General features: G+C 42.9%; 1 protein-coding gene across 1 annotated transcript; it reads right to left on the bottom strand.

Annotated features, from left to right (window-relative positions):
• Positions 1 to 51: 51 nt before the first annotated feature.
• Positions 52 to 25,704, bottom strand: CLXN (calaxin). Its single transcript, XM_054020468.1, has 6 exons — positions 25,130 to 25,704; positions 23,513 to 23,668; positions 19,461 to 19,565; positions 13,349 to 13,500; positions 2,264 to 2,368; positions 52 to 268 (listed from the first exon to the last, which is right to left on the bottom strand). The coding sequence occupies exons 1-6, from the start codon at positions 25,185 to 25,187 to the stop codon at positions 218 to 220; spliced, it is 627 nt and encodes a 208-aa protein (XP_053876443.1). The 5' UTR covers positions 25,188 to 25,704; the 3' UTR covers positions 52 to 217.

Raw genomic sequence — 25,704 nt, 5'->3', positions numbered from 1 at the left:
CACAGATAGTGTTTCATGAGGTATAAAATATTAACTCCAACTCCTTTAAAAGCCATTTGTTATCCTCTTACCCATTTCTTCAGTAGCAAGTATACTGAAGTTAAGGAATGCGGAGATGTAGTATTAAAGTAAGAGTTCTGACTTGCTGCTGTTTTTACTGTCTTAAGAAAACTGATGCAGAGAAACTGTCCTTTGCAGCAGTTTTCCAGTTGCAGAGCTACATATCACCAGTTTCTCGGAATGCCTGCATTTCAAATGCCATGCTGCTCTGTAAAAGAAAGAAGACACAACGTGACAAAACAGTTGTAAAATAAAAAAAATTAGTTTAACTAGTTTAAGAAAGGATGAAAGGTATTCAGAAAATAATAGTGCTTAATTGAGGCTTGTTAAGAGTAAACAAATTACTGAACATTTGAAAACATCTTTCCAATTTCTCGGACACCTTCTGGCACTTCCATAATGGAAATTAAATGTAAATGGTTTCAAGGCAGAGAACTTAAGTCAGAACATTCAAAGGGATGGTTCCTTTGGGAAACCAAAGGATACATGTAATACATGTTAACGTTTTTTAGAAGGTCTCTCTCTATAAGTCTATATTATATAACTAAAGTATTGTTGTATGTAAAGTAAACAAGGTTTTCAAAATGTTTAAGAAGCTTCCTTTAAAATTAAATTAAAATGCTGATCTTACGCCGCCAGCCTGCTCAGCCCACTTCCAGCCTGGGGTTCTGTTCACCTAGGCCTGCAGCGGGCTGAGCGGGGCGACTCGAGGTCAGGGCAGAGGGCTGGAGGGTGTGTGGGGGTGCAGGGCAGAAGGCTGGGGTGCTCCACTCGTGGAGGTGCTCCCAACCCCCTCCCCTGAGTGGCTCATGGCAGGGGGCTGGGAGGGATATGCCCTGTTCCACTCCCTTCCCCAAGGCCCGTCCCTAGCTCTCTCTGCCTCCTCTGCGGAGCAGGGAGCATGCTGCCACTTGGCTCTGCTCTGCTCCACTCCCCCTCGCAAGGGCCATCGCCGGCAGGGAGAGGCGCTGGAATGCACGACGTTGTGGGAAGAAAGGGGGGGGGGGGAAGCTTGGCTGCCGCAGGACCAAGCTTCTGCCTCCTGCCCCCGCAGGGGAGAGCGGTGGGCGGGGGGCTGAGTGGGGCAGGGGGCCAGGACCCCCCCCACCGTACTCCCCTGCACGGGCTGGAGGCAGGAGCTTGGTCCTGCGGCAGCCAAGCTTCTCTCCTCCCCCTTCTTCCCCCAGCGTGGCGCTTTCCGGCCCCTCCGCCCCTCCTCCTCCTCCTCTCACCGGGCAGGCAGCATGCCACTCAGAATCGGCTCGCGTGCCGTAGGTTGCTGACCTCTGATATATAGTTATAACTAGATGTACTACTTATGGGAATATCCTGATTTTTGAACATCTGAAGTTAAAAGCAAAGGCTGCATTGAGATTGCTGTCTTGCCTTGGCTTAAGAAAAGTAAAAGAACAATGAGGTGCTTGTTTTGGTGGGGTTTTTTTTATGCTACAGGACAATAAAGAGCTTATCCAAACTTCTTCTGAGACTGCAGCTGCAGGCTAATATGCTCTAAAGTGTTATCCTTTTCTACGGGAGCCCTGGTTTCCTTTTAAAAATGTACATGTTTTGTAGGGCACAGTACACAAAGCATAGAAGCTGCGAGCATGTAGCAGTTGATCTGAATCTTCAACAAGACCATGGTTTAATAACTAGAGCAGAGTAGAAGTTAGATGGCCTGGATTTTCAGTCCAATTTTGTCATCAACTTTATAAGAGGTTGGACAAGTCACTTAATCTAATGCCTTTGTTTCCCTTATCTCTAAAAATTAAGATAAATACAGCTGGGCAGAGGACAGTAGTAATACTAAGTTGGTTTTGTTCTGAGTCAGAATAAACCCTCAAAATTTTGAAGTTCTGTGCAAAACGGAATCCAACCTCTCCCTGAGCTGCCTGGTAAGCAGTTCTGGGAATTGGGGCTGTGGAGGAGCCAGGCTCCTAAGAGCCCCAGCGCTGGGACAGTCTGCTTGGCTGGCTGTCCTGGGCGGGGATCCTGGAAGCCCTGGAGCTGCAAGGAAGCGTTTGTGTAGGTCTTGCTATGATAGACTGAATCCAGCATGGGCACATGAATATCTTACAACTGGAGATCTAGAAATTCTCAAAGAACTGTGAATGTATGTATTGTGGTAAACTTTCAAGGCAAACATTAGGCTGATGGGCAGTATTGTCCTAAGTTGTTTAATTTTTTTACATGCAAAAATGAATACCTTGATGTCTGGCAAACATGGTCCAAATGCTTCCAAGAGAAGATTTTCATCTCTTACAGCTTTTTCAAAATCTGTGTAAGAGAGCTTGCCATCATGATCATAGTCCTAGGAAAGGAGGATAAGCATTATTGGTCAAAAGCAGTTACTTACCTTACAGTAACTGTGCTAATGCTATAAAATAATTTAATCTTTGAGTGATTGGTGAGAGTGAATTCCACTCTTGGTGTGTATGCACACAAGATCAGATTCATTTGGCCAGCAGTTTCTGTTGGGGGGGTGGGGGGTCTTGCTTGCACACTATATGTTCTCATATCCCCCACCTGATTGCATAAAGGGTAGAGTGGGCCAACTGTCCTGCAGTTCCTTGGCCAACACAGAATCCCAGAGGAATAGGAATCCATAGTAGCAGGGAAGGAAGGCCCATCATGGAATCCATGTGGATAGTACATCTCAAAAAACCAGTTACTATAAGGTAAAATACTTCTTCTAAGAATTGTCGACATGAATTTCACTTTTGGTAATTAATGTGCAGTGGTCTGATTGCTTTGAGATGGGCTTTAGGAGTCCTATTTAAACAAGACAGCTCTACCAACACAGGTGTTCACTCTGGAAGCCTCTAGCAAAGAAGAGCATTTTATAAATGTTTCGTGAACGCCACATAGCTGCCTTACAAATCAGGGACGTTCTTCAAACTGGCAGCAGAGCCTGCCTGAGCTCTAATGGAATGAGCTCTAAGGTGACTAGGTAGATCTAACTTGGCTAGCTTATGACACTCTTATACAAGTGGAGACCCATTCTGTTTATCTCTGTAAGGATACACCCTGTCTCTTAACTCTCTCACTCTAGGTGTGTTCTTCAATGATTTTGACCCGTTAAGGTAGTGTAACAATGACATTACTACATCAAATGTGTGACGTTTAGCTTCATCCACATACGAGTGAGAAAACTGGGAGATGAATTGGTTCATATGGAAGTCTGACAACTTTGGGCAGGAACCTGGCATGAAGCCTGAGAGTGACCCTGTCCTTATGAAACACTTTATAAGGGAGACTGGCCCTGACAGCCCCTACCCTTCAAGCTGATGTAATGGTTACTAAAAAGGCAGGCTTCATAGATAGGGAAGATCTAGGGAACAGACTGCTAAGGACTCAAAGTGGGAGAGGGGCAATCATTCCTGCTAATATTATATTGAAGTCACAAGAAGGAAAGGGGCTCCTGCCCTGGGGGGAAAACATGGGTTAGGCCCTTAAAGAATCTCGCAACTGTACAGTGAGAAGAGAGTGTGGCCCTGGATAGGAGGATAATGTACAGAGATTGCTGGTAGATGGACCTTTATAGAACTAATAGAAAGAGTGGTTTCAGGGTTAATAAATACTCCAGTATTGCTTGAAATTGGTGTTGTCAAAAGGAGACAGCTGTGATTCTGAAATGCCCAAATGAAAACCTTTTCTACCTAGCTGTATAAGTTAATCTAGTTGAACCTTTCCTGCTTTGGAACAGACTGTACTGAACTCCAACTAAACAGCTTCTTTCAATGGATGTCAGTCAGCCAGTGTTTAGGCTGTAAAATGTAACAATGCTCAGTCCTGGAGTATGACCTGATCATTGTTCTGCCAAACTCAGGCAACATAACTGGAGGCTGCGTTGAGAGGTTCACCAGCTTTGAATACCAGAACTGCCTAGCCCGTGCTGGGGCTATACTGATAATCAATCCAGCTTCTTGTCTCAGGACACTGTATCATCCTCAGGTGTTTCCAGTGTGGTGTTGTAGGGAGAGTGAGGTACCATCATGATGTCATTTCCCCCTTTTGTATCTTCTTCACACTTGCTGGAAAGCTCTTTTGCTGTGACCTGGGTCAAACAGTTCACATTGTGTAGTGCTATCTCTGAGAGGGTTCTGTTGTACACAGTGCTTGGGGTAATTAATCCCTGTGCTTGTGTGCATTTCCTCAGTAACATTGACCCTGTTTGGCCTTTTTACTGTTGTACTAAAAGGCTGCTTGTGGGTGTTTTCAACCTCACAACATCTTTCAGTAACACATACATAGCCAAACTTCATAATTCCACATACAACAACAGACATACCATCCAACAGATATTCATATCTAGCAGATCAGATTTTTAGAATGATATGCAGCATACATTGTACAAAACATATCCTAATTACATGACAGCAGTGAATATTGGGGTGCCTGCATGTCAAACTGTTAACAAGTTCCAAATAGCTGGAAGATACTGGGCCAATAGCATGATCTAGTAACTAATGCATCAAGTCCAGAGCCTAATGGCTTCCTGACAGAATGGAAATGACGTAGCTCCTCCTTGTCTGTTGACATAATTCATAGCTGTGGTATTATCTGTCAGCATTTGGATTGTGGATCACTGGAGTAGAGGGAAAAATGCTTCGACTGACAGGCAAGCATCCTTGACCTCATAGCCATTTATGTGTATATAAGGTTCTTGAGGAAACGACAGACCCTGTGGCTGAAAGTGATGTAGGTGAGCCTCACCCCCCACCCCCTCCAATTCCAGAGTAGAGGTATCTGTCACCTGTCTTGGTATGTAGAGGTGCAGAGAAGGGTACTTCCTTGCACACCTGAAATGTATTTTTCCACCAGTTTAAAGAGAAGACTTTCTGAGGGACCGTGACCAACATATTCATGTGGTCTCTGCTGGGTAGTTACACTGATTTCAATCACCCTTGTAAGGTGAAGTTTTGCATAGGTAAAGTTTTGCAAACTGAGTCGCATATGTGCATGAGGCCATCTGTCCCAGAAGTCTGAGGCATGCTCTTACCCATGTCTCTGGGTGAGATAGAACCTGGTGCATGAGGTTCACTATAGTTTGGAATCTCAAACAGTATCTGGTCCCTTAAAAGGGATGGGAGAAGGAGATAGGAAGAGATGAAACTAGATTCAGAAATTTCCAGGACACATTAGTCTGAGGTGACAGTCCAGGCTTCCCAAAAATAAAAGGTGGTTGCCAAAGGGGTCCGTGGAAGGGAAGTGATCCTTGAGAAGTTCTGTCAGGCTCTCAACACCAATACCAAACCTGCTGCCTCGTAGAAGATGCAGATTGTGCAGAAGTGGAGGAAGAGGCAGAAGATCGTTGTTGATGGAACCTCTCCTTTTTATTGGTGGTTTAGAGGTCCTCTAAGGCTGATAATAATAATGGGCAGAGAGATTTTGTCTGACAGAAGACTGTGACCTTATTTGCTTTCTTCTTGGGGATAGAACTACGGACCCAAAGAGTGCAGAGTTGTCCTGGAGTCCTCCAATGAATGGAGGGCCTTACCTGTTTTGGAATTAAAATGCTTATTAACTTCAAAGGAAAGATCCTCAATTGTAGGTTGGACTTTCCTGTGAATCCTTAATGATCAAAGCCAGAAATATATCTTCTCACCGTCATAGAAGTGTCATAGTAAGTGCTGTTGTGTTGGACATGTCAAGTGCATCTTGAATAGAAACGTGCGATATCAGTTGTCTTTCCATCATGATGGTTTTAAATTCCTCTCGATGTTCCTGTGATAGTTTGTCCCATTTTAAAAAGTCATATTTAAAGAAGAGTTGGTAGCTAGCTATAAGCATCTGGAGGCTGACAGGTGAACAGACTTTGCATCCAAACAGGCCTAGCTAGGGTTCTTCTCCCTAGATATTTCTTTGGGAGGCCCTAGCAGCTTGGACTTCTCCTGGATGGTTCCTACAACCAGAGATCCCTGTACCACGTGAGAATAAGAATATTCAAAGCCACTGGAAGGGACTTCTGTCTGCACTCTTAGGTATAGCAGGAATCAAATATTGAAGTCTGTCTCAGTTCTTGTGAAGGCTCCAACAATACCTTATTTATCAGTATGGAAAGCCTGACAGTTATGGAAGAGGGCAACGTATCCAAGAGTTTGTGAGGTTTCCTCTGTACTACTTTATGATAATCTCCAGAGACTCTGCCATGTATTTGATGAGGTCCTGGAATTCACTGAAGTGATCAATGAGGCTACATTTGAGTTAATTCAGAATCTTAAGTTCCCCAGTTCTTTCAGTAGCAATCCATGGATGTAGGGCTACAACCCTGCTGCAGTGTTTATTAGCAACAACATAGCGGATTCATATAACAAACTTAATTTGGGTCTGATTCCTCATTCGCAGCACTGGCCCCTTGTGATGTGAACCGCAGGATACAACATGGAACTGTGGGACTGCTGTGTCCCTGTAAGTCTCCGGCCTGGGCTGTCTCACACAATGCTATGCCAATGACAAGCAGCAAGACCCTTCCAGGTGCTGGGATCACTCAGCCATCAACATGTGGAGCCTCACACCCAGCTAAATTGCATGAATGCTCCGTGAGCCACTTACGAATCATACAGAGTCAGGCACCAACCAATCACCCCAGGCGCCAGCCTTGCACCCCAGAAATATACCATCTTACACTGCTCAAGACTCCCATGGACAGTGTAAGCTCATTAATAAGTTTGCCACTCTGCCAGAAGGATAGTGCATGTGCAAGAGCCTTTGCTAACCTGAGCTGAGATTCCCCAAGCACTCCAACCAAAACCACACTGTTTTAGATAAAATATAAAACAGATAAATTTTAAGTGATTATAAGTAGCAAGCATAGAGATAAAAGTTGATTACCAAAAAGAAAAAAAAATGCAGTCTAAATTCTAACTTTAACAGACTAAGCAAGATTTGAATCAAACAGTCTCTCACCCTAATAGATGTTACAGGCAGATCACAGTTCTTAATGCACAGATGGGGTTCCCTTTCAGCTTGGGCGCAATCTCCCCAGTTCAAAGACTTTGTCTTCTGGATGATCTTCCAGGTGTTGAGATGTGGGAGGTGAGAGGCCCAGTGATTATGTCACTGTCCCTCTTTTATACTTTCTTCCAGCTGCTAGAAAGATCCTTGCTGTGATGTGGGCATCAGGCTGCCCCCATTGTGTATGTGCCCTCTCTCAGAAGTCTCTGGGATAGTGGATTCTTCTTGATGGGCCATCAACACCTGTCTGGCCATTGATAGTTGCTCCTTTGTCCCCACTGAAAGGCCAGGTGTGGGCATTTCCCAACCTCAAAACATATTTCAGTAACACTATAGGCATACTTCATAACGTCACATACAATTCAAGAGGATATTAATGTTCAGCAGATCAAGACTTAAAAATGATACCTCACAAGGCATACTTTGTACAAAATGTATCAATCATATGACAATGGTGAATATGGGAGTTCCAGGTTGATATTCTGAGGTACAGTGTGTCGCATCCATCACCATCCATACCACCTAACTCAGTACCATGTTGGTACCGCTTTAATTTTAAAAAAGCAGAATGGAAGGGCTTCACCAACGACCTTGATGCCATTGTAAGAAAGACTGAACCAAACACCAGAAAATTATGACCAGTTTGTCAATGCAGCACTGACTGTCTCAAAGAAGTATATTCCACAAGGCTTCAAAACAAATTATGTGCGAGGACTAATACTGGTATGTTAAATCCTATTGGATTGGCATGCTAAATATAAACAGAAGTTCAAAGCAGACCCATTCACTGAGGATACCATCACAGCCAGTGAAGAACAGATCTCTGCACTAAAGAAGGAAAAACAGAAGTAATCACAGAACCTTATTAAGAGCACGTGCCAACACTGGGAAAAAAGCAGTAAAGAACTGGTTACGTAAGTTATTTAACACATGCTCAGCAACATACAAAGGACCCAAGATCTGGCAGTGAGCATATGTAGTGGCACTCCTGAACTCAGGGAAGGATGCAACAGAGTCAAAGAACTTCACACCCATATCGCTACTATGTCACTTCTACAAACTGTATGACCCATCTCAGTCTGCACCACCTATCACCATTCATTAAAAAGCACCCAATCCCAGAACAAGCTGGGTTCTGTCCAGGCAAGTCATGCACTAGTCAAGTGCTGAACATCATTCAATATATCGAAGATGGCTTTGAAAAGTGTATGATAGCAGCACTGTATTTGTTGACCTATCAGCAGCATGTGACAGTGAATCACATGTTATTTATAACATACAACATGTTGAAAGAGGACCACCTCGTATGACTGACAATCTCTACTAGAGAACCAACGTTTTTATGTCGAACTATGCAGGAAGGGGAGTTGAAGGCAACCAACAAATAAAATGGCCTACCACAAAGGAGCATACGCTCTCCAATACATGAATGATCAACTAATCCATCTCAGCACAAGAAATGTTATCTGTGCCAATGACCTATTCATCACTGCCCAAGCTAAAAATTTTGTCCAGATCGAAGCTAAACTAACATTAGCACTGTCTGAGCTCTCAGTTTGTTACACAAAGAACCAATTGCGTACCAGCCTAGCCAAAAAGAGAGGCGAGTCTCTTCCATCTTCAGAATCATGAGGCCAATAGACAACTCAACATTATCTGGAATGGGGTATCATTTGCCCACTGCTGGAATCCTGTCTAGTTTGGAGTGATGCTAGACCACACTCTCTCCTTCAAGGCACATGTGGAGAAGACAAAAGACAAAGTTAGCTCCCAGAACAACATACTGAGGAAACGTGTAAATTCAAAATGGGGAACCAACGCAGCAACTCTAAGTGTCACTGCACTTGCACTTTGCTATTTGATCACTGAATATGAATATCCAGTGTGGGAAAGACTGGCTCATCCAAAGAAGCTAAATCCTGTGCTGAATGAGAGCTGCCACTATATCACAGGATGTCTAAAACCAACAAATGTGAACAGCCTTTACATGCTTGCCAGAATCGTGCCACTAGATATCAGGAGAGAATTCACAAGCAAAATGGAATGATTATGACTGGTCAAAGATACCAGACATCTGCTACATGAGTGAACCAGGGCACTTAGCCACATGAAATTGTGAAAAAGCTTCCTAGCAGCAATGGAACCGCTTAAAAATATCACCGACTACACAACTGGAAATGTTGCACACATGGTTCAAAATACTCAACAAGGGTGTCAACATGCACATCAATGTTGCTGAATGCCTTCATACGTGTATAAAAGAATTGGTTGACTTGGAGATGTTTAAATTGCTTCTGAACAAGAATTGGCAGTCAATATGCCTAAGTGGAGCTATTCCAGTGACCCAGAAACATGTGACAGTGGTGAAACACAAATCATGGAACATCTGTTGGTCTGCCAGCTCCTGGAGGAGCCATGCACCATGGAAGATCTAGCTGGGCTACAGACCAGGCCATATCATGTGCCAACACTGGGAAAAAAAGTGTGTGTGTGGTGGAAGGACATGAGAACATGATCAGCTGAGGAAGACATCGAGGGATTTACTGCCTCATTGAGGGAGGATGAGGAAAATCACAGTGGAAACAAGTTGTTTCTCTCCTGGCAGATATTGTTCCTCATTTCTTTCCTTCTGCCTTTCCAGAATCTGAGGCTGCACTAACTGACATGGCTGGGTTGATCTATACTGCCTCTTTGGGGAGGGAGAATCTAACTCTGGAAGGGGCAGAAGATGCAGGTTTACAAGAACATGGCTGTACATCCTCCCTCTACCTCTCCGGTTCTTCAGTAGGGACAAAGCTGAGTCCTACAAAAAGTGGAAACTAGGTCAAATTACAAAGGATGAAATATAAACAAACACGTACGTAGGAACAAAATTAGAAAGGCAAAGGCACAAAACGAGATTAAACTAGCTAGAGATAAAGGGTAACAAGAAAACATTCTACAAATGAATTAGAAGCAAGAGGAAGACCAAGGACAGGGTAGGCCTGTTACTGAATGGGGGGCGGGACAATAATAACCGAAAATGTGGAACTGGCAGAAGTGCCAAGTGATTTTGTTGTTTCAGTTTTCACCAAAAAGTTTAGTAGCAATTGGCCAGCTAACATAATGAATGCCAGTGAAAATGAGGTAGGATCAGAGGCTAAAATAGGGGGAACGTTAATTATACAAGTTAGATGTTTTCAAGTCACCAGGGCCTGATGAAATGCATCCTAGAATACTCAAGGAGCTAACTGATGAAATATCTGAGCCATTAGCAATTATCTTTGAAAAGTCATGGAAGACAGGAGAGATTTCCAGAGGACTGGAAAATATAGTGCCAATCTATAAAAAGGGGAATAAGGACAATCTGGGGAATTACAGACCAGTCAGCTTAAATTCAGTACCTGAAAAGATAATGGAGCAAATAATTAAGCAATCAATTTGCAAATACCTAGAAGATAGTAAGGTGATAAGTAACATAAGTGACTCCCCTTGTGCAACCTGGTGGAGATGAGCAGGGGGTGTTTGTGTGAATATGTAGTAGGTGACTCCATACGGTGGATCAATGGTGGTGAAGAAAAGGAAGAGACCTCTAAAGATGAAGCCATTCTGTCAAGAGTGTCCTGGCTCTGCTGTATTTTCTCTACTTGGGTAGGGGATGAAGTCAATACCAGAGAGACTTCCTTCATCTGCCATTCTGATGACCTGGTAACTGGTGGCTTAGCTATCACCAACCTCAAACTCTCAAGAAAAAGTGACTTTGGTACCAGTTCTACAGTTAGATCATTTGGTGCCTTATATGCTTTAGATGGCAACAGAGACAGGATAGATGCAGTAGATACCAAGGCAACGAGTTCCAATAGATTGGTGCCAGAGGAAGGGCAGTCTGCAGATTTAGTTGGAACTCCAGGCACTTGTTTAACAGACAGTACTGAGGGATCTATGTCAGGCTGTTGACTAACCTTCAATTGTTTAGCCTTAGATGAATCAGATATTTGCTGACTCTTGTATCTCAACTTGGTAGGCATCAGGGAGGGTGATCTACATCTCATCTTACCTCTGTAGTGGGTGCTCCTTCCCACCTGTCAGATGTAGTCAAAGCAGACGACTGGGACCTATTGGTCAATGTAGCATGGAATCTTGGGGTTGAATTTTGTCTCACCAGGGTGCTCATGGAGAGGGACTGACCGGAGGACTGACACCTTGCTACATCCTCTCTTTTGGCATCCATGGAGGCTTGTATAGAGTACTTCATGAGGAACAATTTAGGGAGGTTTCACTGTAGCTTTTGGAGTCCGCTTAGAACTTTAGAGGAGTGATATATGGACACTGCTCAAGAATATGTCCTTCCATTAGGCAAAAAAAGGCACCTGGTATACTTTCTGTTAAGCAACACTGAAGTGTCACACTTGGACCAGGTTTTAAGCCCCAGGGATTTTGCTTCTGCTATGCTTCTAGAGCCCCCGTACAAGGGAGAGGGTGAGGTAGAAGGAGTGTAGTCTAATACTAAATATCTGACTGAAACCATTTTTGTTGTTGCCACCAGGCAAAAAGACTAATGCTTCTAACCAAATAAATAATTATCAGTACTACTGCTAACTAGCACAGTGCACAGAGATGTAGGTGGAGAGGTTCTCTTTCACTGCCCCAGTGATTGGGGTCACTCTACCCTTTATATCCTCGAGGGAAGAGGGGCCACAGGTATCTCGAGTGCAAACGTCACCCCAACAGACACGGCTGGCCAAGATGATCTGATTTCACATACATGGATTCATGAGCACCAAGAGTGGAGTTCATATTGATAATTATTCAAAGAAGAAATTATTTTATTGGTGTATTTGAAGTTGCCCTAAACATACGAAATTTCTACCATTTGAAGAGTAGAATGATTAAATGGTGAATTAAAAATTATCTTCCATTACTTTTTCCTTTGTGGTAGGAAAGGTGCCCCCCCGTCTCCTCCCTTACATCTCTGTCTGGCAAGTCAGCCCAGTCTATCTAAAGAGAAACAGAAGCAGTCAATGCCAATCCAACATTGGCTGGATGTGTCACTGGGGAGAGATTCAAAGCACTCTCTCTGTGCCTGATATTGCGCTTTCCTTGGTGCTGACAGGCTTGCTTTTAATGGTTCATTATTAACAGAACTCACATAAGACCCTGGTGTAACTTGTGAATGGCTGAATCTTCTAGTCTGACTCAGTAGCTCATTATAATAAACTGGAATAAACAAGTTTTTAAAAAATGCTGTTGCAGCCATGCAATGCTTGTTTATGGCTCAGTTAAATCAGACAGTTTGACGAATATATCAACAATTTTTTTAACTTTATTGTTCTTGACATTCTTAATATTGCTCCATTGTTGCCAACTTTTGTGATTTTATCATGAGTCTTGTGATATTTGGTGTTTTTCTTAAAAGCCTCAACTCATCTTACTATGTGAGAATCTCAGCTTTTATACTTAAAAAAAAAAAAAAAAAAAAAAGATTTCTAGTCCTCTTAGGGTTAATTTTTTCAAGCTTTTCTCCATAACCATAAGTTTTAACCATAGAAAGCAAATAAGAAGAACCCTGAAATTACATTTTAAAATCTCATTATTTAAGCCAATTTCATATTTTCTGTGAGCCTGACCTGATTTTTGAATGTTTGAGGTTGGAAATTCTATTGTTCTCTCACACACATAACATTACTTGAGTATTAAACAATTTATACTTCTCACATGGCAAAGAAAGAGTATGACAATTTGCCTATGTTACTAGACATGTTGCTACAATTTTAGCATCCAATTCTGCATTCATTACTCTCAAGAATAGGCCCAATGATAAGGCCCTTAGTTTACACAAATAGCCTTGGGGTTGTACTCTAAACAGAATTAGTAAACTGGAGAAGTAAGTTTTACCTAATAAAAATCAAGTGATAACATACAATTTTAGTAAAGAATAAAATTGTAGGTGACACCTTTTATTGAAATAAATACAGAGCAAGTTTGAGAATCATATGTTCTCACAGAAGAGATCAGCTACACCTTGGAGTTTTGTCTACTGGACTTTTAAAAAAAATATTCCCAAGTATCTTTAGTTGATCAGGAGAAAATATATTAGTGTGATGAACTGAGCAAGGAAGGATAGTTTTGTTAGGACACTGGACTGGGATTCATGAGATCTGGGTTATATTTTTGGCCCTTCTTAGACGTCCTGTATGACCTGGGCAAGTCACTTAATATCTTTGTGCCTCAGTTTCCATTTGTAAAGTAGGGATAATATTTTCCTACCTCCTGGACTTGCTGTGAAGATCAATTCATTTATATTAGAGAGGTGCACCTTAACTCAAATAAACTGCTATTTAGGTTTGATACTTGCCATTTTCTTCAGTGTTATTTCTACCAAGTCCTTAATTCCCTCATCAGGATCTTCTTCTGATGGTTGTTTTAGCAGGCTATTCTTCAGCATATGAAACATTTCCTCTCTTGAAATGTATCCATCACCATTCAGATCATAGACCTCAAAACAATCTTTTCAAAAGAAATCTAATTTAATTTCATACAATAATTTTCCCCAATCATTAGAGTTGCTTGTTAGTTAGTTATGTGTTAGAACAGGTAAAGACAATTTTATACTGAGTAGCTCAGGAACAGAGAAGATTTGCCATGTACAAATGTTTTATGCTGATTGTTAATTATAATTTATGGATTGTTCATAGCTAAACTTCATTTCAGCTAAAATATATAATAGAGATTGAACAATATTATGCAATGCATAATAAATGACAGATTTTAAATAATAGTTACAGAAGTGAGTGGTTATTTGGAGATAAGGAAGGCTGTAAGAAAGTTGAGTTTTTGGTCCTAAAATTGAGGACACAGTTTGTTAAAGTTGCAGTTTGGGGTGCAGGTGTGGGTGAGTGGCTGGGGAGGCTGCAGAATCTAAACTTGTTTTGTAAATGATTAAATGTCAAGTTGGCAGCAGAGTCCTTTACCTTCAACAGGGGCTGGATACCCCCTATTCCACCAATCCACAGGGTGGAGGCCTGAGCCCTGGCACCCTACAGTTAGAGTCTCAGTGCGTGGAGGAGACGATGGTGTAGAGAGGAGGGGGTTACATTCATTAGGAACTGGGGAAACTTTTGGGATGGGGGGAGCCTATACAGGAGAGATGGGCTCCACCTAAACCAAAGTGGAACCAGACTGCTGGCACTAAACATTAAAAAGGTTGTAGAGCAGTTTTTAAACTAGGAGATGGGGGAAAGCCGACTGCTGCAGAGGAGCATATGGATCGGACAGAGACTTCTCTTAGGGGAGAGTCTAATGATAGAGAATCTCCAGGTTATAGTCAGGAGCAGAGGATGGAGGAGGAGAATATAAGGGCCAGATCAGATGATAAACATTCACATAAAAAAGAATCTAACACATCAAAAAAGGGCAGACAAATAAACAGTGACAAGTTTTTAAAGTGCTTGTACACAAATGCTAGAAGTCTAAATAATAAGATGGGTGAACTAGAGTGGCTCGTGATAAAGGAGGATATTGATATAATAGGCATCGCAGAAACCTGGTGGACTGAGAGCAATCAATGGGACACAATCATTCTGGGGTACAAAATATATCGGAAGGACAGAACAGGTTGTGGGGGGTGGGGGGGGGGAGGCACTATATGTGAAAGAAAATGTAGACTCAAATGAAATAAAAATCTTAAGTGAATCCACATGTTCCATAGAATCTCTATGGATAGAAATTTATATTCTTATTAGAGCATGAACATTAGGGATCTATTATAAACCACCTGACCAGGACAGTGATAGTGATGATGAAATGCTAAGGGAAATTAGAGAGGCTATCAGAATTAAGAACCCAATAATAGTGGGGGATTTCAATTATCCTCATATTGACTGGGAACATTTCACTTCAGGACGAAATGCAGAGATAAAATTTCTCGATTCTTTAAATGACTGCTTTATGGAGCAGCTCGTACGGGAACCCACAAGGGGAGAGGCAACTCTAGATTTAGTCCTGAGTGGAGTGCAGGAGTTGGTCCAAGATGTAACTATAACAGGACCGCTTGGAAATAGTGACCATAATACAATAGCATTCAACATCCCTGTGGTGGGAAGAACATCTCAACAGCCCAACACTTTGGCATTTAATTTCAAAAGGGGGAACTATGCAAAAATGAAGGGGTTAGTTAAACAGAAGTTAAAAGGTACAGTGACTAAAGTGAAATCCCGGCAAGCTGCATGGGCGCTTTTTAAAGACACCATAATAGAGGCCCAACTTCAATGTATACCCCAAATTAAGAAACACAGTAAAAGAACTAAAAAAGAGCCACCATGGCTTAACAACCATGTAAAAGAAGCAGTGAGAAATAAAAGTTTCAGAGTAACAGCCGTGTTAGTCTGTATCCGCAAAAAGAACAGGAGTACTTGTGGCACCTTAGAGACTAACAAATTTATTAGAGCATAAGCTTTCGTGGACTACAGCCCACTTCTTCGGATGCATATGCATATGCATCCGAAGAAGTGGGCTGTAGTCCACGAAAGCTTATGCTCTAATAAATTTGTTAGTCTCTAAGGTGCCACAAGTACTCCTGTTCTTCTTTTTGAGAAATAAAAAGATTTCCTTTAAAAAGTGGAAGTCAAATCCTAGTGAGGCAAATAGAAAGGAGCATAAATGCTGCCAAATTAAGTGCAAGAATGTCATAAGAAAAGCCAAAGAGGAGTTTGAAGAACGGCTAGCCAAAAACTCCAAAAGGTAATAACAAAATGTTTTTTTAAGTATATCAGAAGCAGGAAGCCTGCTAAACAACCAGTGGGGCCCCTTGATGTTCGAGATACAAAAGGAGCGCTTGAAGACGATAAAGTCATTGCGGAGAAATTAAATGGATTCTTTGCTTCAGTCTTCACAGCTGAGGATGTTAGGGAGATTCCCAAACCTGAGCCGGCTTTTGTAGGTGACAAATCTGAGGAACTGTCACAGATTGAAGTGTCACTAGAGGAAGTTTTGGAATTAATTGATAAACTTAACATTAACAAGTCACCAGGACCAGATGGCATTCACCCAAGACTTCTGAAAGAACTCAAATGTGAAGTTGCGGAACTATTAACTAAGGTTTGTAACCTGTCCTTTAAATCGGCTTCTGTACCCAATGACTGGAAGTTAGCTAATGTAATGCCAATATTTAAAAAGGGCTCTAGAGGTGATCCTAGCAATTACAGACGGGTAAGTCTAACGTCGGTACCGGGCAAATTAATTGAAACAATAGTTAAGAATAAAATTGTCAGATACATAGAAAAACAAACTGTTGAGCAATAGTCAACATGGTTTCTGTAAAGGGAAATCGTGTCTTACTAATCTATTAGAGTTCTTTGAAGGGGTCAACAAACATGTGGACAAGGGGGATCCAGTGGACATAGTGTACTTAGATTTCCAGAAAGCCTTTGACAAGGTCCCTCACCAAAGGCTCTTAAGTAAAGTAAGTTGTCATGGGATAAAAGGGAAGGTCCTTTCATGGACTGAGAACTGGTTAAAAGACCGGGAACAAAAGGTAGGAATAAATGGTAAATTCTCAGAATGGAGAGGGGTAACTAGTGGTGTTCCCCAAGGGTCAGTCCTCGGACCAATCCTATTCAACTTATTTATAAACGATATGAAGAAAGGGGTAAACAGTGAGGTGGCAAAGTTTGCAGAGGATACTAAACTGCTCAAGATAGTTAAGACCAAAGCAGACTGATGAACTTCAAAAAGATCTCACAAAACTAAGTGATTGGGCAACAAAATGGCAAATGAAATTTAATGTGGATAAATGTAAAGTAATGCACATTGGAAAAAATAACCCCAACTATACATACAATATGATGGGGGCTAATTTAGCTACAGCAAGTCAGGAAAAAGATCTTGGAGTCATCGTGGATAGTTCTCTGAAGGTGTCCGCGTACTGTGCAGAGGCGGTCAAAAAAGCAAACAGGATGTTAGGGATCATTAAAAAGGGGATAGAGAATAAGTCTGAGAATATATTATTGCTCTTATATAAATCGATGGTACGCCCACATCTCGAATACTGTGTACAGATGTCGTCTCCTCATCTCAAAAAAGATATACTGGCACTAGAAAAGGTTCAGAAAAGGGCAACTAAAATGATTAGGGGTTTGGAACGGGTCCCATATGAGGAGAGATTAAAGAGGCTAGGACTCTTCAGCTTGGAAAAGAGGAGACTAAGGGGGGATATGATAGAGGTATATGGATGCAATCAAGCCTGAAACAGTCAATGCATGTTGGCGAAACCTATGGAAAGAATGTGTGAATGATTTTAAGGGTTTCCTGACCATTGACAAAGAAGTGAAATGCATTGTTCAGGTGGCCAGGCAAGTGAGTGGTGATGGCTTCGTCGACATCCTTGAGGAAGAAATTGAAAAATTAATTGAGAGCCATAGAGAAACATTGACTAATGAAGAGTTAGAGGAACTGATAAAATAGTCTACAGAAGACGAAGATGATGACGACGCACAGGAAGAGCCAGCAAGTTGGAATCTTCATAAATTTGCTGAAGTGTTCCAAGCAGCAAAACACTTGAATGATTTAATTTCTGAATATGATCCCTCTATGGAACGAAGTCTCAAAATCACATGTAGTATTATGGACTATTTGAGACCGTATCAAGAAATGTTTGAGCAGCTCAAGAGACAACAGTGACAGTTGCCAATCACCATGGTTTTTCAAGGAAAAACAACCAGCAGCAGATGAGCCTAGGCAATCAACTTCTCTAGCTGAACCAGAGCCAACCACTTCGTCTACGACTCACTCTCCGTCACCTCCGTCTCCTGGATTGGCATCAAGCCCTGACGACCCCCCTGTAATTACCCCCTGTAATTAAAAATACAGTACTGTAAGATTAGATTTTGCATATGTAGTCATACTGTACATTACTGTATACATTATATATATTACTGTACAGGGTTGTATACACAAAACCATGTACAGTATACTGTACTTTATGGGTGATTTAAGGGATTTTCAAGGGTAATTTTGACGATATGCAATTTTCGCCTTACGCGCTGACTTTAGAACCTAACCCCCGCGTAAGATGCGACTCCACTGTATGGCTCTTACTCTAGAATTATGTGAGGGAAATGAATTTGTGGAGACCCTGACATCACTGCAGGGCACAGCACGAAACAGTTCAAAGGCCAAGCCCAGCACAAATGCAGCTGAGCCCCAGATTCATGTGTGAAGACATGGAAAGAGATGCTGCAGGCCACAGGCCTTGTTTAGACTAAAATAGAAGGTATATTTTTAAACTGCGGTAGCTAACTTATATGAAAGTTGCAGGTTGAAAGGCCTGTGATAGAGATAGATATGGAGAAGACTGACAGCGTGTGTACGTGTACACACACACACACACACACACACACTTCCCCTTCTAGCTGCACATCTCTCCTTAATTGTCAAGTGGCTCCAAGTTTATCTTGGCTTTCAAACCATGTCAAGCCCAGCCCCAAAGAACAAATGACTCTAAACCAATCCTGACTTCTGCTAAAACCTTCTGGTCCATTCCTTTGCCAATTACACTATTAAGAAAAAGCTTTCAGTCAGCAAAATACCCACCCAACCCACCTATTTGTAAATACTATTCCAAACTGGTTTAGCCTACTTGTATTTGTCAATACTTGAGCTCGTCAAAATATTTTCAGTGAAACATTTTTCTGTCAGAAAGTACTGTTTTGTTGAAAGAGAAATGTTTCTTGGAAACATATCTGTTTCAATGACAGATTTGGCAGGAAGGTTTCTCAGGTCCAGTTTTGACTCTTGGAGGGATGGAGGTGGGGAAGTTAGCATGACTCTATAGCCCAGGGGCTAGGGCACTGGCCTGCACTGTGGGAGACCCATGTTCAACTCCCAGCTCTGCCTGATTTGGATGGCAAAAAACAAAAGTCCAACGGTAACAAGCTTAAGAGGACTCAACCCAGTGTCATTATGTCCACCTCTTGTATCCGACCAAGCAACTGCTTTTGCTTAAAATAAATGCAGAAATTTTAAAAAGATCTTAAGAGTTTTTAAGATTAGGTTAAAGGCTATGCTTCAAAATAACAATCTCACTATTTTAGGCTTTTAGTGTCTAGGACAGAGTGGCTTCTGGACTTCTCTGCACTGACTTAGTCCCTGTGAGGCTCCCCATGAACAGCATTTCACATGCCCCAGCTTGGGCCTTTAAATGTCTTTAATTCTTGGTCTTAATATCTTGATAAAGACTTTTTTCATGTCTGTGGGCTCTCATGCAAGCACAGAAATGGAAAACACAAAATTCCAATGGTAACAAGCTTTGAAGGACTCAACCCAGTGGCATGAAATTGTTCAAAGGAAAACCCTCCAATTATCCTGAATTTTATAACAGCAGATGATTAGTATTAGTTACATTTAAAAAGTAGATTTAAATAGTCATAAATTTAATTATTACTAAAAATTGACATACACATAAACCTTACATTTCATCTTTTCTTCTAATGTCCCGCGAAGAAATATTGATAAACCTTCCACCCATTCTGTTACACTGACACAGCTGTCATTGTCTGTGTCAAAAGCACGGAACACTGAAAAGAGGAGAAAAGCTAGATGTATTGCAAATAGAATACTTACGGAGGGGCAATGCAAAGACAAACAATTCAAAATGATTTTGACAAAATGAAGAAGGTGGCCTGAAATAAATATCATGAAATTCAATAAGGACAAATGCAAAGTACTACAATTAGGAAGGAATAATCAATTGCACAAATATAAAATTGGAAATGGCTGCCTAGGAAAAAGTACTACAGAAAAGGATCTGGGGGTTATAGTGGATCACAAACTATCAAGAATGAACAAAGTAATACTGTTGCACAAAAAAAAAAAAAAAAAAAAAAAAAAACGCAAACATTCTGGGATGTATTAGCAGGAGTGTTGTAAGAACACACAAGAAATAATTATTCCACTCTACTCAGCACTGATAAGGTCTCAGCTGGACTACTGTGTCCAGTTCTGGGCACCATACTTTGGGATAGATGTGGGCAAATTGGAGAAAGTCCAGAGGACAGCAACAAAAATGATTAAAGATCTAGAAAACATGACCTATGAAGGAAGACTGAAAAAAATGAGTTTGTTTAGTCTGGAGAAGAGAGGGGTGGGGGGGATATAATAATAGTCTTCAAGTACCTAAAAGGTTGTTATAAAGCGGAGGGTGATAACCGGTCTTCCTTACCCCTTGAAAACAGGAAAAAGAAGTACAGTAACTCCTCACTTAACATCCTCCCACTTAACGTTGTTTCAAAGTTACGTCACTGCTCCATTAGGGAACATACTCGTTTAAAGTTGTGCAATGCTCCCTGTAACGGTGCACAACTCCCCCTTGTGGTGCCTCCTGCTGGTCATTTCTGGGAATTAGCTTGTCCAGCCTCTGGAGCGCCCTCTGCAGGCCGGTGTCCCGCTTGTAGCTGGCCCCGTGTCCCTCCAGGACCCCAGTGCCCCTTTACCCTGAGGTTGCCCCCTGGCAATAACCCCACCAATCTCTGGGAAACTCCCAACCCTCTAATCCCCACCTTGCCTCGGTCTGGGCTACTGCTAATCATCGCCAAGCCCCCGCTCCCTGGGGCAGACTGCAGTGCAAAAGCCACTCATCATAGGCAAGGGGGTTCGAGCTGCTGCCTTCCTCTGTCTCCCAGTACCTCTAATGGCCTTGGACCAGGCCCTGCAGCCTGGGGAGTTGGCAGCCTGGAGCTCCCCTGCTCCTCCCTAACCCTGCTTCACTCCTAGTATCCTTTCTGCAGACTGCCAGGCCCGAGAGCCTTCTCCTGGGCCTCTGGCTCACAGCCTTTTATACAGGGCAGCTGTGGCTTGATTGGGGCGTGGCGCAGCTGCTCTGCCTATCAGCCCAGCTTTTCCCCTGCCCCAGCCCTCTGCCAGGGCTGTTTTAAGCCCTTCCGGGCAGGAGAGGGGAACCACGCTGCTACACTCCCTTATAACGTTGTTTGACTGACTTTACAAGGGAGATTGCACAAGTTCCTCCTCTCTGCCTCCTCCCCCTCCCTTCCTCTGTCCCTCCCAGCGCTTCCCCTGCTGCAAAACAGATGTTTGGCGGCGCTTAGGACTTTCTGACAGGGAGGGAGGGAGCGGGGAAGCTGCCCCCCCCCAGGCAGGCAGGGCCACCCGGAACGCAGGGGCCTTAGGGGCTGCAGAGCCCTGGGCTAAGGGGGCCCCGGGGCCCTGGCCTGCAGCTTTAAAGCCCCTTTCAGAATGTGGCCCTGTGAGCACGGGCCGGAGGAGCAGGGGCAGCTGCGCAGCCAGTGGTTAAGTGAGGAGTTACTGTAATGGGCTTAAATTGCAGCAAGAGAGACATTAGTTAGACATTAGGAAAAACTTCCTAACTGCAAGGGTAGTTAAGCACTGGAACAAATTACCTAGGGAGGTTGTGGAATCTCTGTCTAACGTGTTCTTAAAAACTCCAGTGACAAACACCTGTAGGTAATGGTCTAAATAATACTTAGCTCTCCCTCAGTGCAAGGGACTGGACTAGATGACCTACTTTGGTTCCTTCCAGTCCTCCATTTCTATGATTCAATACACAAGGCAACATTTTCTTTCATTTAGTGTAAATATGAACATTTTTTGGCTGAAGATATGTGTGTGTTTTGATTTGCTTCACTTTTGCAAAAATTCCCTTATTCTTGATGAAAGTATCCCATCCTGGTGAATTCCCATGCAATGTTTCCTGCTGCAATTTTTACAGTGCAAATGTTGTCTTCCCTTCTGCCTGTGAGCTGACTGCTTTGTTTATTGCTTTGCTGATGTATCCCTGTTGTCCATGGCTTGCAAGACAGACAGGGGGAGTTCACAAATCCTTGTCTAAGAAAAACCTGTTTATCAACTTTTCTGACATGCCTGCTTTAAACACATTTTAGTCACATATTTTCAGCATGTCTGTATTGTTCTTTGCATGAGTACTTGTGGCACCTTAGAGACTAACAAATTTATTTGAGCATAAGCTTTCGTGGGCTACAGCCCACTTCTTCGGATGCATAGAATGGAACATATATTGAGGAGATATATATACACACATACAGAGAGCATGAACAGGTGGGAGTTGTCTTACCAACTTTGAGAGGCCAATTAAGTAAGAGAAAAAAAAAAAACTTTTGAAGTGATGATCAGGATAGCCCAGTACAGACAGATTGATAAGAAGTGTGAGAGTACTTACAAGGGGAGATAGATTCAATGTTTGTAATGGCTCAGTCATTCCCAGTCTTTACTCAAACCTAAATTGATTGTGTCTAATTTGCATATCAATTCGAGTTCAGCAGTTTCTTGTTGGAGTCTGTACCTTAATCTCTAAGGTGCCACAAGTACTCCTGTTCTTTTTGCGGATACAGACTAACACGGCTGCTACTCTGAAACCTGTTCTTTGCATGTCAACCATACATACATAATGCAAGAATATTAATGATCAGTGAGTTGATAGTTGTCCAATGTTAAGACACCTTTTAAATAAATATGACTACAATGTGTGGGGTGCACTGACCTGGTCCATACCAGAGAGCCCCTTGCCCTCTGACTTGGTATGCTCTTAGGGTCACACCTCCCCTCTTACAAAGCTGCAGGAGAGTTAGTCATTGAGTGACCCATATGCAGTGGGTCAGAACCCTGGACAGAGCATATGCCACCATATTTTCTTTCCCTTTTATACATACACTCTCCATATCTTATTCTTGGAGCATCACATACCAAATGTTAACCTGCAAGGCAAAGTAAGGACTGGCAGAGCCCTGAGGAGTTTATTTGGGTGGCTAACTGAATGTGGGTGTCAGGAAGCTGACAGCAAATCTCTCTCTCATCGAGGTGGGAAAAACACAGTGACCTGGTTCTGGAAGAAAACATCACACACAGGTGAGCTATCATACTCAGTGCAGATGTGTCAATCAATGGCCTTTTCATAAGAAACTTTTATCTTCTGCTCTAAGCAAGAAATTGTCAATTTTTTCCATAGTTTGGATTGTATTTTAATAAATTGTCTTTTGGACTCGTCCAAATCAAATCACACACATCACTTTGCCTGCCATTCATGATCCCACTTGCAATTGTGCAACATCCTTGTGGCAACTACAGCAACTATTCTATTCTGTATAGGTTCTTATACTGCACTCATCATCATAGTATCTGAGCACCTTCTAGTAGTGCATTAAACAATATGACGAATATCTGTCACATCTGTTTTCTCATCTCCATGGGGAGACTGGTGTACAGTGGAGTGTCTTGTTTTGGAAGGATTTTTGTTTGGGGGGATGTTAATTAACATATATGCAGCTCCTCCTCCTTGTTTCCAGCTACCTTTACAGGCATCAAGGCTCTCCTCTCCAATGCTCTCGTAGAGCAACAAGAACGAGAAGCCAGCATCATGTGAACTGGGAACACTCCATGGACTACTAGCACTTGCTTCACAGACCAGTTTGGAAGCGGTTGCCCTATGCATCTTTTACAGAAATTACAGCCTTTTTTAATCAGTTAGTCTCACCTCGGTCCATAATCATGTCATCTGTCATCCCAAATGTGACATGCAGAATGTTTCTGAACGTGTTACGATCTAAGCCAATGGTGGCATGCCGATCACTGGGTTCAACCACCAGGGTGTGGAACAGCTTTATGAGACATTCCACTTCAATTTTATTGACTGTGAAATTAAAAAAAAGTTATAATAGAGGTTATAATATTAAGTTCCATGCAAAACTAAGGAGAAGCTGCAACCTTAACATTGTAATAAATCTTTTAACACGTTATAAAAAACAACAACAAAACATGAAGTAAATACCTCTCAGGGACCGCACCAGTTTCCTGAGGAGGCATGAGATGTTAGGCAGTTTTTTCCAAAAAGAGAGGTAACACTTGCTCAGCTCTATGTAAAGGAGGATACTATAATTTCATTAATGTTCAGTGGGTTTAGACTCTGTAATGCTGTCAAGGTGAGAAGTGACAAGAAGACTATTGTTTCAGTCTACGATTATATTTAGAAATATCACAAATAAAGCTGGAGAAATGCTGTGTAAAGGCTTTTAAAATCAGGATTCATAATACTTTGATACTTTTTTCTTTTAACTGTTCCACATTTGAAATTGGTCTCTTCAGGATCAGACTGAACCACCAGCTCATCAGCTCCAATGCCATTTCCATTCCCGTGAAAACGGACTTCAGGTCACAAGAGAACAATATACACTTGTTTTCAATATACCTTAAAAACTTGTGTCCATATATAGCTTAATATAGGCTTAAAGAAAGAGAGAAGCATTTTCTAGCCCTCTCTCCTTTCTCTCAGCTACACATCCTTTTCTTAAATATTATAACAAATGTGTGACCAACAAGAGCTTCATGATTTTCATTGTACTGTTCACTATATTCATTTTACTGTGACAGCTAAAGTAGAGCTCACATCTTCCTACTCAAGCTAAAGGAGATTCCCAATTAGCTTCTAGCAAGGCCTTTACAAACTAATTAGTTATGACTCCGTCTTGTAGTAGGCCATGTTACACATTGGCCAGGTCTTTACAACATATAGAGACAGGTATGTTCCCCATCTTAATTTCAGAACCCAAATTTTGAGAAGCCTACAACAGTGTAAGAATTTAATAGAGATGCAGATTGAATATACAACATACTCTGTGGCAGACACATAAGGGGTGAGTGGGATCCAGTAGGGCTGATTTTGTAAGGGGACCAACATGGGTTTTCTAAGGGAGCTGGAAGAGTTTTGAGGGCACTAGTTCCATGACAAGGGGGAAGTGCAGGTGAATTCCTGGGGGTTGTTTCCATGGGGATGGGGCAGCTGCAGGGGAATGGGCTGGGCATTAGGGGATGGATCCATGGGGGCTGCAGGGGAATGCCCAGGGCTGGGCAGGGTATTAGGGGCTGGATCCATGGAGATGGGGGTGCAGAGGAGGTACTGGGATGATGAAGCAGGGGTGTGGGGACGTGAGTAGGGTGACCAGACAGCAAGTGTGAAAAATCAGGACAGGGAGTCGGGGGGGGGGGTAATAGGAGCCTATATAAGAAAAAGACCCCAAAATCAGGACTGTCCCTATAAAATCGGGACTGGTCACCCTAGACATCAGTTTTGCTTGGGGCAGTGCCCCGCACTCACAGTGCTTCGCGGTCCTGCACAGCGACTCCGCGACCTTCTGCAGCTTCTTCCTGTTCATGGTGCTCTCGAGCCGGCGAGGCCCGTGCCCGGCAGCGGCTCTTCTCCTAGAAGCCGCACGCTGTCACCATGGAAACAGAAGACCGGGGACCAGCCAATCACAAAGCAAGAGACCGGGCCTCCCGCAGAGGGGCGGGGACTCATAAAGCGTCATTGCTCAGTAACGTTAGCAACGGCTTCCTCGGCCGCTGCCCAAGTACGGGGTCTGAGCAGGTCCTTTCTCAGCCGAACCCCGTTCACACACCTGTGCTGGCAGCAGCCAGCCTCGCTCAGCAGCCCCGTGGGCACCGGGCCCACACCGCCTGCGGGGAGCGGGCCTCCCTCTAGTGCCCCTCACCTCTGCTACGGGCTCAGCGGGGCCCGCTGCTCGAGGCGCCTCATGGCCGCCTTCAGCCATGGCCTCTCCCTCGGAGCCGCCGGGCACCTCTCCCGCCGGGCAGCTCCATGCCCGCCCCGCCTCTCGCTGTCCTGCCACTCTACCAAGGCGGCTCGGATCCCGCTCCGCCCCGCTGCTGCTG

Source organism: Malaclemys terrapin, chromosome 2 (genome assembly GCF_027887155.1).
Source record: "Malaclemys terrapin pileata isolate rMalTer1 chromosome 2, rMalTer1.hap1, whole genome shotgun sequence".
In the NCBI taxonomy this organism is placed as follows: Eukaryota; Metazoa; Chordata; order Testudines; family Emydidae; genus Malaclemys; species Malaclemys terrapin.
Note: the sequence above shows the minus strand (reverse complement) of the source record. Positions and strands in the feature narration are given on the sequence as shown.

Bases quoted from the DNA above. Each gene is read 5' to 3' on its own strand.
- CLXN (XM_054020468.1), bottom strand. From the start codon at position 25,187: ATGAACAGGAAGAAGCTGCAGAAGGTCGCGGAGTCGCTGTGCAGGACC. The intron at 23,669-25,129 runs GTGAGTGCGGGG...TTAATTTCACAG, and splicing joins GTGCAGGACCGCGAAGCACT to TCAATAAAATTGAAGTGGAA. The intron at 2,369-13,348 runs GCAAGTATCAAA...CTCCTTTCCTAG, and splicing joins AAATAACACTGAAGAAAATG to GACTATGATCATGATGGCAA.